This window comes from Dermacentor variabilis, chromosome 7, assembly GCF_050947875.1.
Source record: "Dermacentor variabilis isolate Ectoservices chromosome 7, ASM5094787v1, whole genome shotgun sequence".
Lineage (NCBI taxonomy): Eukaryota > Metazoa > Arthropoda > Arachnida > Ixodida > Ixodidae > Dermacentor > Dermacentor variabilis.
Genome location: NC_134574.1, coordinates 21,533,400 through 21,549,454, shown reverse-complemented (window position 1 = coordinate 21,549,454; position 16,055 = coordinate 21,533,400). Strand labels below are relative to the sequence as shown.

General features: G+C 46.7%; 1 protein-coding gene across 2 annotated transcripts in view; it reads right to left on the bottom strand.

Annotated features, from left to right (window-relative positions):
* The window catches only part of LOC142587368 (AP-5 complex subunit mu-1-like), a 243,682-nt gene that overhangs the window by 180,675 nt on the left and 46,952 nt on the right, over positions 1–16,055 (bottom strand). For both annotated transcript variants that reach the window (XM_075698316.1, XM_075698315.1), the window contains 2 exons: positions 14,748–14,826; positions 9,156–9,296 (listed from right to left, as the gene is read on the bottom strand). In XM_075698316.1, the coding sequence (XP_075554431.1) occupies positions 9,156–9,296; positions 14,748–14,826 (220 nt within the window). The remainder of the gene's footprint in view (positions 1–9,155; positions 9,297–14,747; positions 14,827–16,055) is intronic.

The window sequence follows — 16,055 nt, the reverse complement described above, 5'->3', positions numbered from 1 at the left end:
AATCTAATAATAAAAATATGTAACAAAAGTTATGAGATATACAAAATGTATTGCCGTATAATAGGCACTATCCGAAAAAATCAAAATTTTTTATTGAACAGCTATTCTACTACAAAAATTTAACTGCAAGCACTACAGTTTGGTGTGCCAGGCTGGGGCCACCGATGTTCCAGGCTGGTTTGCGTCGTTGTCGCTCTCAGTGTCAAAGTCCAACGAAAAGGCAACATCCTCAGACTCGCTGCTGCTCGATCCATCAATAAATCAGCCGCAGATGCAGCGGAATGACGAAATCTGCTATCTTTAAAAGCGCGCACGCCGCTCCTGGAGGCAGCCATTCTGGTTTTTCACTTTGAAGATCGCGAAACTTCAAAGCGCATTGAAATATAACCACCTGGCAGGAAGAAAATGAACTGCTTAGAAAACAAAAATATAGTTCTCCTCCTTCAGGTCCGATAGCGCAGTGTGCCCATGAGCAGCGCGGAAGTTCTTGAAAGCAGCGTTTTAAACCATCGTTAGCGGGCTAACGATGCCCAATGGGCGCGAAATGGAACGAGTTAAGGTTGGAGAGATGTGGGGATGCTTGACTCTCAGGTGTCCCCTGCCGTTGTTTTCCCCACATAGCTCTCATGTCTCCTGTAATCTGGCTTCTCAGCGTAGCTAAGCGCCGGTGGGGGTCGGTGTGGTTGCAGCATATTACGAGAGATGGAGTGAGTGTTAAACTGCTAATGAAGCCTAGCAGAGGGGTTACTGGAGCACAAAAGGGAGTAGGCTCTTCCTCTTTGACTTAAGGGCGGTGAACAGTCCAGATGTTTTGCGGGACCATCCCGAGAGAGGTTTCGAAGCATGGCACTGGGATGGACAAACTTGATCGTTTCAACACAACACCGTTCATGTGACTGTACACACAAACACTTAGGCATTGGTGTCCAGCATGGGAGTGAACATATCTGCTCGCTATTCGGTCACGGTAAGTCGGACTTCCTCAATTAGTCACACGCCCATCGGCACATTCTGTGGGTACTAATTTGGCTAGCAGATGTTTGTGTATGAAAGGTGCAATAAATGCATTTTTGGTTGTTTACACTACTGAGTTGTTGTTCCTTCGTCCCAAGTGTATGTGCGAGACCCCACAGAATGTAGTAAGTTCCTGGCTGCCTTCCGCCAGCCTGACCTGGTGAAAACTAGATGTCACATCCAGCTTTGAAAACACCTTCACAACTCAGAGGACTCCCAGAACTTGCTCTACCATAGGTAGCATGTGTTGCTCCCGGAGGACGTACTTGTTCAATTTGGTCAAGTCCACGGATATGTAGTAGCTACAAGAGTCTTTCTGCACCACCACCAGGCCAGCGCACCATCGTGTCGGCTTTGTGATACGCCTAACAATGCCCTGTGTTTCCAAACTCTGGAGGTTGGATTTTACGACAGGGCACAATAGGATGGGTTTCGTTCTTGCTGTGCTTAAGGAAAATGGGAATGGCCCCTGTCTCTATGCGCATCTTCTATGGTTCTTCCAGCCCGCCGAGACTTTCGAACAGCTCTTGAGTGAGGCCTCAAGGAAGCCCGCCAGAAGGCATCCAAAACCACCCCCGTTAGCTCAGCTACTTGAGGATCGAGACACACAGAAATTCCAGAGAATGTGCTTGTTATGACAGAAACTTTCACACCATATCAATCTTGAGCTTGAGCACTGTCCCATTGACCTCCACGTCAATGTACTTGGCTCAGGGCAGGTTGACTGAGCCAACCTCGTTCAGCCCTATAGCCGACACTACACAACAGCACACCACTGCAAAATGGCCCTTCCTGCAGTACTTATTGCAGAGAGCACACCTGTACCTTGGAGCTGGAGGTGACGGAGCTGCGGCTGCTGCGGGAGGCTTTTGTCCCGGGTGATTCATCTTTACTTTCACAGCGTCCACACAGCTGGACAAAGACGCCGCACTCACATCTGGGGAGTCACGTGCAATGCACTCCTTCTCAGCGTCCTCCTGACATACCTGTATCAAAGCTTCTTCGAGACTGCATTTTGAGCACCTGCACACCTTGTAAGAGAACTTGCTTTCAAGCATGCTAGTACTTCCGACTTCCTTAGAAGGGTAGTTGCACTGTCAGGCTATGCCCCAAAGTGCGGTATAGAAAGTGTCTGCTGATTCGCCAGCTTGGTGTACCCGCTGGTGAAACCTAGCGCTCTCATACAGCAAATTTGCCGGATGAATGAGGTAAGAGTCGAACTTGCCGGAGACTTGCCTGAAGATCGCCATTTGCTCCTCCGAGACCTGCAGCAAGCCGAGCACTTCCCACGCCTGTGGACCCATGGTAGCATACAGACCTGAAGCATGCTGGTAGTCTTCTAACTGGACGACCCAGTGTTTTCACTGCCCTGGGTTGCAGAAGTTAAAAGGCAGTGGGGCCTTGAGGTTCCCTGCTGCGAATATGGGAGCCAGCGCAATTTCCAGTACATCTGGCAAAAAATTATCCGTTTTTTTATAGTTATTGCTTATGTTGTGCTCGGGTGCCTGCTTCGACTGTGCCGGTGACCATTATCTGCAGCACATCACTGTTGGCACACCCCTTCCGCCGCTGTGAAAGAGGCCGAAGGACGGCCACTGCTGACACCATGTAGTGAACGAAGCAGCACTGCATTCCACAACCTGGCAGGTATATATCCGCTCACTTTGTTGCCAAATATTTTACATGGACCAACAGAATAACAGAATGGACAAATGATAAGTAGGGTTAGCTATTAGTGACGTTAGTAGAGTTATATGAGCCCTCTACACCACAGACAGAGAGCGGCAACAAAAGAAGCACATATTTCGTAAAGTGCGAAAGTATGTGCAAGATCAGGCTGATCAGCTGCTGATAGGCTCACAGATCGTGCTGGATATGCGGCAATGAACTTCATGCTCCTTCAACAGCCGCCAATTTAACCTGCACACGTGACCATGGGATCGATGACTGATCAGCCATCCGTACGAACATATTAGCAGCAAGCGTTCCGTGAAGGCTTGCGGCCTGTCACCACATCGGCCAGCGGCAAATTTTCATCACGGCCACACTGCCTAGTCCATTAGGCTTTCGGTGCTGCTTCACTGGGTGTTGTCAACTACTCTTCAACTAAAGTTATGCTTTGGTGCTGAATCAATGCAGTTCTATTCACAGCAGCCACACGACACTCAGGAAGCCAACAAATGGCCTCGCAAACAAAAGAAAGTTGATTATGGGAGCATCTTTGCAACACACCACAGAACAGCCTCTCGCTCCTGATGCCATTTGCAAACACACATTGGTTTCTCTTCCTAGCTTCGAGCAATGCTTCGAGCAATTTCTCACAAGACTAGCTATAGATTCACATGGCAGGCACAAAAGTGTCATGGCCAGTTGCCTGCATTGGTGCAGACAGCAGATAAGCACGAGGGGGAGAGGGGTGGCGGGGAGCGAGCGTAGCTCAGGCTTGTCGTGACCCTCCAAATTTCAGGTTTTTGGACTGATGACAACTCACGCTGAACCTGACAATGAAATGGCATGGACAACTCCTGCTCTTTACTGCTGGTGCAAGCCACACACGGAGCAGTGATCAGGTCACGTGATGCATGGTCCTTTCATCTGTCAAAACGATTAGCCTTACTATAACCCACCAGAACGTCACCAATTCATTAGTTTCAGAGGAGAAAGAAGCATTTTAATCGACTCAACAGAAATTCTTCTGGTAAATATTTTCGAGACATTCATATACTAGAATTGAGCCATAATCAGTGCTGGCATAACAATTTCGTGTTCCCTTTAATAAGTGTAAACAGTACGGTATAATTTGATTCCTCTGTACCTAAGTTACTGATAGTTTACTACATTCTTGTTATGCAATGCTAGGAGATTCCCAAGCATGTGCAGCACTGTATTTTATAGCCCAAAATGTATAAGCACTAAATTTGGTGAAATATTTTTTAATATTCAATATTCCATATAAAATTGCCGTGACAACTTGGTCACATTCAAGTTGCGCGCCCTTCGTGTTGGACACTGTGCACGCCATACCGTGGTGGTGTTTAGCAACAACAGGCAGCGATCTTCGTGGCACGAGTAGCTGGTTGGACCTGGCTCGCATGCGCCACATGCACAAGGTATCACACGGGAAGAAAGAAGACGGTCCAAGGCCAGTTTTTCAGGCACGACTGCTGGGGATTTCTTCATGACTGCAGTTACTTTTAGTTGTGGGCACAGGTTCACCCTTAATAAATATCATTGTTTTGTTAACCTGTGGTCCTCAACATCGTTACATTCCTGGTGGAGGTGCGGGGTACGAGTCAAAGCCCCACAAATGAAAGTCAGCATAGCCCCGACCACCAGTGAGTCCATCCCATGGAACTGACACCTGTGCACCAGAGGACCAGCCGCCGTCTTCGAGGTGACTCGGCCAAATTCGGCCTTCATTTCTTCACGCCAAGGGAAACTCGGACCATGGGCGCCGCCACAATAAATACCCAGGTAAAACGGGCACAGCTGGTCGTAAGCCAACCTCGTAAGCCACCAACATTCCATGGTGACTCATTCCAAGACGTGGAAGACTGGTTGGAATTGTTCGAGAGAGCGGCGAGCTTTAATAAATGGAATGAGAGACAGAAGCTCTGTAACGTATATTTCGCTTTGGAGGACTTCGTAAAAATGTGGTATGAAAACCACGAATCCTCTTTGTCCTTTTCGAAGGAATTTCGACGACAACTGCTAGTAACATACGCCAGCACAGATCGTAAAGAAAAGGCGGAAATTGCACTTCAAGCTAGGAACCAGCTCACAAACGAGAACGTGGCGATGTACATCAAGGACATGACCTGCCTGTTCAAGCATGCTGATCATTTGGTAATAAGCTTCAAGATGTCGAACCACCTGATCAGCACCGGTGTCGACTAAGGCATTCAGCTCGCATCCGTCTGTTATCAGACGCAATCTGTGAAGATAAGAAGCTGCGCCATCTCATGCGTAGAGTAAAGCAGGAACTCTTCGTAGTTCTCGTCTGCAACTCACCGCGCACGGTCGCCGAGTTCACATATGAAGCAACAACCATCGAAAAGACGCTGGAACAGCGGGCTCGGCAATACAACTGTGAGGCAAGCTGTGCACCTGCCCATGTCTTCTCTGTAGGCATGACGAAAGACCTTGAAGCCCTGCGGGAGCTCATCCGGTCAGTGATCAGGAAAGAGCTCAACAAGTTGCAGACACCTCAGACTTCAACTGCACTATCTATCGTCGACGTTGTCCGGGACGAACTGAAGCAGGCCATACGGGATCCAGAGCATCAGCCACAGCCGATGTGGTGCACCTGAACGTATGCCAACGTACTCAGCCAACATACACAGTAGTAGAGCAGTTGCAACGACCGTTTCCTACCCGCCGACAGCACGCAGTGCACCTCGTCTGCTGGAACCACTGGCTACCTATCTGCCTGCAGCACGTAGTGCACCTTGATTTGTGGAACAAAGGCCCTGGAAAAGTGATGTCTGGCGTGACCACGAGCGCAGGCCTCTGTGTCTTTACTGCGGAGAAGCGGGTCACCTGTATAGGTTCTGCCCATACCGTCAAGCTGGATTAAGGGATTTTCCCTTAAGCGCACCATGCCCCTGAAACGGTGAACAGCCAGCAGAGATAAAATAATAGTTGTCCACACCCCAAAGCCCCATTATTCCTCACCAACATCAACCACAGTCATCGTCGCCCATGCGCTACCGATCACCTAGCCTACGCGCGTCTCCAAGATTGACTAGGCGTCGTTCATCAAGCCCACACCAGGAAAACTGAAGCAAGCGACCTGTGGAGGTGAGGCCGCTGATAACCAGAGTTATGAAAATGCTCCAGCAAAATTCTAGTGCGATAATGAGACAATTCCAGTAAACAGATGCAGGAACGAAACGATTACATCAGATTTGCGTCTGATAACAGACGGATGCGAGCTGAATGCCTTAGTCGACACCGGTGCTGATCATTTGGTAATAAGCTTCAATATGTCGAAGCACCTGAAAAAAGTTGTGACGCAGTGGGCTGGACCGTCAATACGCACGGCAGGCGGTCACATTATTACGCCCCTTGGCCGATGCCCTGCAAGACTTATGATAACGGGCTTCACTTACGTTTCTGACTTTATTGTACTGCCAGAATGTTCCCAGGAACTTATATTGGGAATGGATTTTGTACAAGCTAACGTCACCATAATTAACCTACGTAGGTCCAGTGTCTTTCTCAACAAAATAAGCTATACCTGTGGAAGAATCAGAGGAGCAACATCATATAAGCGATGCACTGCGCATCGTTGATGATGATGTAACTGTGCCGCCACGCTGCAGTGTAATGGTTCTTGTGGAGAATGAAACATTTTACGACCATGAACGCATAGCAGATGGAAACATGGAGCTCCTTTTCAACAAAGGTATTTGCATGGCTCGGGGTCTTGTTCACTTAAGCAATGGCCGTGCAAATGTCACACTTACGAATTTCGGAAATGAATTCCAACACATCGCACAAGGAACAGCTATTGCCTATTTCCCTGAGTTCTGTGTTGCGACCGAATTATGCGGCCTAACAACAACGTCAACTGCTCTGCCAGGAGCCTGCAATGTCGACAGATCAATTACCATCAACCCGAGACTCCCGGAAGCCCACAAGAAACAGATATATGCCCCGATAAAGGATTTTTCTGACTGCTTCTCTACTTCCTCGAAGGTACGGCACACGTCTGTTGCAAAGCACGCAATCATAACAGAGGATGCCACAAGACCGGTATGCCAGCACTCGTATCGAGTTTCACCAAAAGAAAGGGAAACCATCAAGAAGCAATTATAGGAGATGCTTTGCGATGACGTTATTCAGCCTTCCAGCAGTCCATGGGCATCTCCCATAGTGCTCGTTAAGAAAAAAGATAACATACCTCAATTCTGCATCAACTACCGTAAATTGAACAGCATAATTAAGCGAGATGTATACCTCTTTCTGTGTATCGACAATACGTTAGATCGGCTCCGATGTGCAAACTTTTTCTCCTCCCTGGATCTCAAGAGTGGATATTGGCAAATAGAGGTGGATGAGCGGGACCATGAAAAGACAGCATTCGTAACCCCTAATGGCCTCTACGAATTTACAAGCGCTTCCATTTGGCCTTTGTTTCGCACCTGCAACGTTCCAGTGAATGATGTACATTGCTCGCAGGATTGAAATGGCAGTCGTGCTTATGTATTTGGATTATGTGGTCGTATTTTCCACCACATTTGACCAACATCTAGAGCGCCTGCGACTAGTACTATAAGCTATTCGCACCGCAGATTTGACAATTAAGCCGGAAAAATGTCAATTCAGCTTCGATGAACTTCAATTTCTCGAACACGTCCTCAGTGCTGAAGGGGTTCGGCCAGATCCCGAAAAAACAGCAGCTGTTGCAAGGTTCCCGACACCCACCGACAAAAAGTCAGTGCAACATTTTTTGGGTTTATGCGCATACTACAGAAGATTTGTGGAAAACTTTCTAAAAATTGCTGAGCCCCTTACAATAGCGACAAGAGAAGATCAACCTTTCATGTGGAAAAGCGAACAACAAGACGAGTTAAAGAAACGCCTGCACGCTTCACCAATCCTTGCCTATTTTGATGAGACAGCCGACACTGAAGTTCATACCGATGCGAGTAACGTTGGCCTCGGTGCCGTACTAGTGCAGTGGAATAACGGCCAGGAGAAAGTAATTGCTTATGCCAGCCGTAAACTCTCGAAAGCAGAGGCACTACTCCGCAACCGAGAAAGAGTGCCTTGCAGTCATTTGGGCAATATGTAAATTTTGGCCCTACCTCTATGGTAGACCACTCAGAGCAGTCAGTGATCACCATTCGCTTTGCTGGCTGGTGAATCTCAAGGATCCATCCAGACGACTAGCAAGATAGAGCCTTAAGCTTCAAGAGCATGAAATTACTGTCGTATACCGTTCCGGGAGGAAACACAGCGATGCCGACTGCTTGTCACTGAACGCCTCAACAGAACACTGGCTGACATGCTTTCGATGTATGTCGACGTTGACCATAGGCTGTGGGACAAAATTTTGCCGTACATCACCTTCGCATATAATACGGCCGTTAAAGAAACAACACAAGTCGCCCTGTTTGAACTTGTATTCGGCCAAGCAGTAACCACAACTTTGGATGCTATGTTGCCGTTAGATGAAGAAAACAATAACTCATCTGACCTACACGATTTCTTGCAACGAGCCGAGGAGGCACGACAGATGGCAAGGTACCGAATACGCCGCCAACAACGCATCGACTCCAGCCGGTACAACCAGCGCCGTAGCTCATTACCAGCCCGGTGACAAGGTGTGGGTACGGACCCCAGTGCGACGCCGTGGACTGTCTGAAAAGCTTCTCTGCCGATACTGTGGCCCTTACGAAATACTTCGTCATATAAGCGACGTCACTTACGAAGGGAAATCCACTGGACACAAGAACCCAAGACGGCGCAACTTCACGGAAGTTGTGCATGTTGTCCGCATGAAATCCTACCACGAGAGGTCATGAAAAAAAAAAAGTGAGAGCCCACAGGAACCCCTACTTCCACTCACGCATCGGGCCGATGCGGCAAGGAGGGCATAACGCCGCGACAACTTGGTCACATCACATTCAAATTGCGCGCTCTTCGTATTGGACCTGTGCACGCCGTACCGTGGTGTTGTTTAGCAACAACAGGCAGCAATCTTCATGGCATGGGTAGCCGGTTGGACCTGGCTTGCATGCGCCACGCGTACAAGGTATCAGGTGGGAAGAAAAAAAAGACGGTTCGAGGCCAGTTTTTAGAGCGCGACTGCCAGGGATTTCTTCATGACCGCAGTGACTTTTCGTTGCGGGCACAGGTTCACCCTTAATAAATATTGTTGTTTTGTTAACCTGTGGTCCTCAACATCGTTACAATATTTGGTACTTTTTTCTTTTGATTCAATATCTAATTTGAAATCTACTATTCGATATTTGAAGGCCCCTATTATAATATGTTTTATATAATGATAATTGTGAACGGAAGCACACGCAACACACCTAGTGACCCAAGTTGGTGTCACAGAGGTTCATTGAAGAATGGCACATACCCAAAGTTCCTAAGAATATCAATCCCATCAATAAAAGACAGCCAACCTTGGTGGTTCCATCCACTGGCGGGGACAGCTCTTTGTCCCTGAGGATGTCCTGCACCACACTGGTCTGGGTGAATTGCAATAGGCCGAATGGGGCAGCCACCGACAGGAACTCTTCCACCTGCATTAACTGTGCAGAGGCCTGCAGGATTTTTTGACAAGAGCAGGGCAAACAAAAATTGAGAACTTGAGCCCTTCAAGTGTAAGGGCATGTTCAAATGCAGTCGAATTTCATTATCATGAAGTTACATCTAACGTGAAACTAAGTTTGTTATATCTGATATTCCTTATAAATGTACTATTGTGTTCAATATGAGCTGGACTATGCAAGCCGTGGCCATAGCAATGCTCTCTAGGAAAAAGTAGCAATGCTCTCTAGGAAAAAGTAGCGATGCTTTCTAGGAAAAAGTAGCAGGTTTTGCTCTGCCATTGTCTGCTTTCTTTGTGGAGCAATAATACACTAGCCCACTGAATAGCTATCACCTGTCACAAAAATAGAAAAAAGAAAATATTGTTACGAAGTTAGGGCAGCGGTACGCCTAGACGAAGCACACTGTGCCAAAAGGCTAAAACCGCATGCACTGTTCAGCAGACCAATGAGTGTATTATCGGTTCGCAAAGAAAGCAGATGGCGAAAAGCCCAGGAGTATGCGCATCACTGGAACGACAAAAACCTCACCACATTTTTTCTCAACAGCACCGCTGTGGCCATAGACTGCATGTTGCAGTTCATATCGAACATGAAAGCAGATGCTGAAATTGACAAAAGAAAAGCAAAACGATACACATTTGTGGTCACGTCTATGCAAAAGACATGACCTGCCCGAGACCCATGATTTTGATGGCCTACTGGCGGCTTGCCATGCAAATAAGTAGCACGTTAACAAAGCAAACTTACTAACATGCACTTTGTGCCAATGTTAACGTGCAGCGGTGCAATCAGTTTGGTCGCACGAGACTGGTACGTCAGTTTGCTGACCGAGGGCCAGTTACGCTGTTGGCCAGAACATGTGTCTTTGTCCAGAATGCACCATTTCAAGTTGCTCTTGCTGAGTATTGGACATTTTTACGGCACCAGAATACACACTTTGAGCTGCGAGCAAACAAACAGTTAGCTTTGTTATACAGTCGATCCCGGCTGTATCGAACTCGCAAAAGAACGCCTATTAGTTCGATATAAAGCATAATTCAATATAATCCTGCTAAAGATTTGGATGTCATAAAAGCACATACCATTTATAAAATCACTTTATTGATGAAACTAGCTTAGTTTCGCACTAAATATTCCTGCATTTTCTTCTGCTTGGGCAATTTCGCTACCTGCGATGCACGCACCTCTCCACATTGTCTAAGGAGTCGGAGCAGCTGAGGCTGCAACCTTCCGCATTTGCGCAGAAGCACTGGACTAGTGCGAGCGCACCAATCACTTCAGAGGATGTGGGCCAAAGACTGTCATTGCTTTCCTCATTGTGCCCACTTTCGCTTGTGCTCGGTACGATGTCGGCAGTGTAGTGTTCGTTTTCTGGCTCTCTCGTGGTCGCGACACCATCATTTGCACTCACAAACTCGTCAATTGTTGATTCTTCAATGGCTTCCGGAAATTCTGACAGCTCGCTCCAAACTTCGGCAACACCGGCAACGGCTTCGTCGCATTCATCAGAATTTACAGTCATCACCGAGCACGCGGAAGTCGGCACGGCAGAAGCAATTTTGGATGAACCACTCGTACACGGCCATGCGCACGCGTCGTGCGACGGGTAACGGATCACGAGTTTGGCCACTTTAGCCCTAATCTCCCTCTTATTCTTCAAGATCGTGCTCCTTGGAATCTTGTACGCTGCGGGGACATCTGACTTCTCACCGCGTTCTATCCGATTTATGATTTCAAGCTTCACGACGACAGGCAAATTCTGCTGCTTCACCACAGCAACACTGCGGGAGAAGGCCCACAAGGCGCACACACAAGGAACCAGAAAAGCAGCGAGACAACTCGCACTTTCGCCATCTTGCACGATGAGGGCGCAAGAGCCTCTGATTGGCTGTCTGAGCAAGCGCTGTGGGCGGGCCAGGATCATTTTTTGCAGGGGGGTGTCAACATCTCATCCGAGGGAGCGCAGTCACAGTAGGGAGAGCAGTTGGATGAAGCCGCGCTGCCGGGTTTTCGCGCCACCGCGACAGAAAGCCAACTTACAGGGGCACTTCCTGCCGCGTGACATTCGATATATCGGCAGTCGCTGCTATTTTTGTTCAATGTAAGTGTCATTTTTGTTATATATACTCATTATAACTATACCGTGACCAGAAAGTGTTCGATATATAGAATGATTCTATGTAAACGGGTTCGATACAGTCGGGTTCGACTGTAATCGATATTGTCGCAAGTTCTGCATTTTCTGTACCGTTTTAGACAGTATGATGCTGTTCATTGTGATAAGAATCAACTGTATTGATTTGCATAAAACTAGAGTAACAGTCAACAGCAAGATAAGCACATGACTTGTTAATGACAAGTCATGTCATTGACAAGACACATGACAAGCAATGACTAGTTACTACATGGGTAGTAAGCCTTTTGAGGATCTGAATAAGTGTGTTTATCTAGGCTGAAAAGACACAAGTACTATGGGAATTAAATTTCTAGATAAATAAAAATGGGTTGGAGCACACGTCTTTAGATTAGGTCAGTTGGGAAAGTCCGCTTCAGAGGTGGCTCCAACTTGTATCCTTTCAGAGAGGTGGCACTTGCATCGCATTGGGATCAAGCCGTCGGCTTTCGGCGAGTGCGTTCAGTGCTTTTTTTGGTGTCTATCTGCGCTGTCTGTAGCCGGCGTGCACACAGAAAAGTTTGTTTGCCGTTATTGCTTATCTATAAATTGGATTATAGGTATGTGATGTAAAGCTCATGTGTATTGTGTTGCAAGCCAAGTTTGACAAAGAGTCAGTATGCCGACCTGCAGTGCACCGGGCTGCCAAAGTGAATATGCTTCTGAAGAAAAAACGTACAATCGGCGGCACTTCTTTAAAGCTCCAAATGACCCCGAAGTCCTCGAGGTGTGGAGAGCTGCTATTCTACGAAAAGCCTTCCAGGTGATACCAAAGACCTACATTTGCAACTTACATTTTGAACCCAAGGACTTAATCACTTTGTACGAGCACATTGTCAACAGCAACATTTTTAAGATTCCACGTGGCAGGTGGACGCTTAAGCCAGGTATGGGGAACCAGCGCTGGAGTTTTGACGACGCCTGCAGCGCCGCCCCGGTGGTCAGAACGTGCACAATGCAGCCGCACCCGCGGAAGGAAATTGCTACTGGTAGTGGCGTTGCGCGCCCCGAAAATCGAAGGAAAACAAAGGGACGCCGATGATACTGTTGCGTATACAGGTGCCACAACTACATCGGGAGGAGGGAGGATGTATCCTTCAGCGTCTTTCTATCTGAACCCTAAGAACAAGAACGGAGGCGGCGTTGGATCCAAGCAGTCAGGCGAGCGGAGTAAGTTCCCGTCTTGTCGCCCTGTCAAGCGGTGTCGGGCTAGTTTCTAAACCGAATTTCGCGTGTGTGCTTGGTTTATTCGATAGTGAAGACGGTCAGCCATGACAGACAGTACCAAACAGCAGAATCTGCAGTCGGCATTTCATCGGAAACAAAATGAGCAATCGCATGCACCATCCGGCATATGTAAAACCACTTTTCCTTCGCAATACCACCACCAAGCCCCTTCCAACGCCACCGCACCAAGCGAACGATACGAAAGGTAAATATTATCCATTCATTGCCAAGAATTATGTGGTAGGGAAGCTGCCTTGTAATACGAGTTGTGTACGCATACTGCCGGCGCACGCGCGACTAAGCCGCCTATGTGTTTTTAAAAATGCGCATGCGGATAAGGACTCGGTGCTGAGATGCATCCGGTAAAGTTATGTAATTATTGTTAAATGTAGCCAGCGTTTTTACGGATCCAGCAGCGGAGCACTCAAACCTTTGCTTGCGCGAGTCAGCTGATGCGATAAAGCTTTCTTTTCCATTGACTGCTGTGGCGAAGTAACGTCAGAATTTTTTATGTGTAGCCAGAGAAATATGGAATGTCTTCAGGCCAACTAATACTTCCGAAACCATAGCGCAGCACGACCGGAGCCATAACTGCTGGATTTGCGAGGCAGGCTGCCACGCAAGCATGACAACGGACCACAGCGCAACCATATGGCGCAACCGTTAAAGAAACACACGTGCTCGCTGCGACACACTGTGAAAAATATATAAAGCTTAAAAAGCTTCTTTCGTCATTTTTTCACTTGATGGCACTAGCTTCTTTACGAAAACTGTCCGCTTGAAGCGGCGGGAAACGGAAACATACGAACTATAATACGGCCGCGCACGTGTGTGTCGTCTGGTCGAGAGGCTGGAATATGCCGCGTTTCGTCGCCAGGGCGGCGTGCAACGCACTCTTTTCGACGCGCCGCCTATCCAGCGCTGGTTCCCCACAGTTCCACAAGTTCTCCCCAACATTCCCACACACCTATAAAAAAAAAGGCATTGAAGCCTAGAAGAAAACCTCCGAAGCTAAGAGCAACAGTAAATTGTGATGTTCGTACGTCCGAAAGTGGTGGCGGTGTGGGTTATGTAAACAGAAAACAGTGATGCTGAGGAAACTGGGATACCTTCCGATCAAGATTTGTGTTCAGAGAAAACAGATTTGTTCCCTACATTCCAACAACGCTCAAAGTTTGAGTCCTGGAATGTCCAGCTCATGAGCGAAGAATTTAATTTCTTCAAAGTTGGAGAAAGTAGAGGTATTGTTGTGATCGATAGGGCCATGGTTGTGAGGAAAGACTTCACTGCTGTGCTCAGCTCATGGGGAAAGCTTGTTCCTCCACGCGTCTACAATGAATACGTGAAAACAGCTAGAAGTCTCAAGCTTGAAGAAAGTATCTGTATTTCTCAATTATGTTTACAACATAAAAGTGTGCACAGGCTGTCATTGTGGTTTATTCCCTTCCATTTCAGCAGCAACATCAGCTCTCAAGATGCAGAACGTGTGGAGGAGCACAAAATGCTTTGGTCTGTCTCAGGAAACTTTGTGCCCACCATGCAAGAGCACAAGGAAAAATCTCCAAGCACGGGATAAGCAAAAAAATAGAAGAAATCTAAGGAACGAATCAAGCCTCAACAAAGGTTATGTTCAATAACTAAAAACCTAAAAAGAGAGTTACTGGGGCAACAATTTTTTTCGAGAACGCTAAAAAAGAAATTCAGGCTATGAAGGCACAGCTTTCAAAAGTGTCTAGCAGTCTAGTTGACAAAGTCATAGATAGTTTTCCTCAAGTGCAACAGCTGTGCTGTTGCACTTGAGCACAGCAACACAGAAAAAGTGCTGTGTTGCAGTAATTTTTTGTTTGAGTTTACAGTGGCTGGTGTGAGAGCTTGGATTTACAGCTATTTTTCTATTTAGCACCTCAAAATCTCAACCAAAAAATTCTTGCCACATAATTATCACACTTCCTAACTTTGCATCAATTGTTAGTGGAAAAGAGTGTGAGCATTATGCGAGTAAATATGGCTGTTTCACGCTCTGCAAAGAAAACAACACACACCGCATTGAGTGAGGCAATGCTACTTCCCAGGACTTCGATGACTGCCTCGACCACCAGCAGGGCAGTGGTCACCCCAGGGCTGTGAAGACAGAAGTAGCATGAGTATAGTGATATCTTTGTATCTGAGGTGATTTAGTACAAATTGTATCTTTGGCTGCTTGCCTCAGAGTGCTCCATCAGTGCTACAAAGGCCATAAGACACAGCAGCTAAGCCTCATTGTCATAATGGACGCACTTCATTACATGAGCATCCAAGGGTGGGCTTACTGTATTTTGTATGTGAGTGCAATGATAAGTGAAGCACGAACAGGAGAGACCTGTCATTTGATTGATGAATGAGATGATGAAGAATACAGTAGAACCTCGTCGATACATTACTGTTTGTAACGTTTCCCTGGCTCTTTACGTTATGAAATGCCAGTCCTGTTCAGCTCCCATATGGGCATGTTTATCTGTTACACTTGCCCTCCCAGATGTTAAGACTGGTGGCATCTGCAGCACTGTCCCTGCTCAAAAGATAAATTCGGAATTTTTCAATAGCTTTTGTCAATTGTCCCAACTTAGTGGTTTTTCAATCGCCTGTTGACTTTCTATTCAAGTTCAAGTAAAGTGTTATATGAGAAGAGCTTCTTACCTCATCTGTAGTGCAAGGTTTAGCAGATCTCACATTTTGAGAGATTACATATTATTGCCTCTTGGTCTGATAAAAAGCCTATCAATGTGGTACTGCTGCAGTATCTACAAGACACAGTCAACAAGATTACAGAAAAGCAAAAGACTCGCACAGTGTAGCGATTTCATGTCCGTAAGATTGTCATCAGTGACATTACTTGAGTACTGTTCCTCTCTCAATAAGAATGAGCTGATAGTCAGTGCGCATATTTCCCACTTGTACATCTCTCGTGCAATCGTACGCGCTGCTCACCAAGTTGAGGCCCATGATGATGAAGCCTCAGTGTAACTGCAATAATCTGTTTGTTATTTATTTATTCATTTATTAACCTACATTTCACCTAAGCTCATTGCAGTATAACAACAAGGTTCAGTCTCCACCAGGCCGGACAGTGCAGTGCACCCAAGTAGCACAGACCTAAAAGATACGTTTTTCTTAGTGGAACATATTATACATAGTCTGAATATTAATTCAAATTTATTTTCATCTCAAGGATGAGGGTAGGCTCGGGAGAAAAGTGAAGTTTGTCACTTGAGGAGAATGCAAGCATCTCTGATACATGGAAAACAACAAGGACATAAGAGCAAGTTCGATGAACATAATGGACATTAAGATAATTCAGTAAAATAATAATG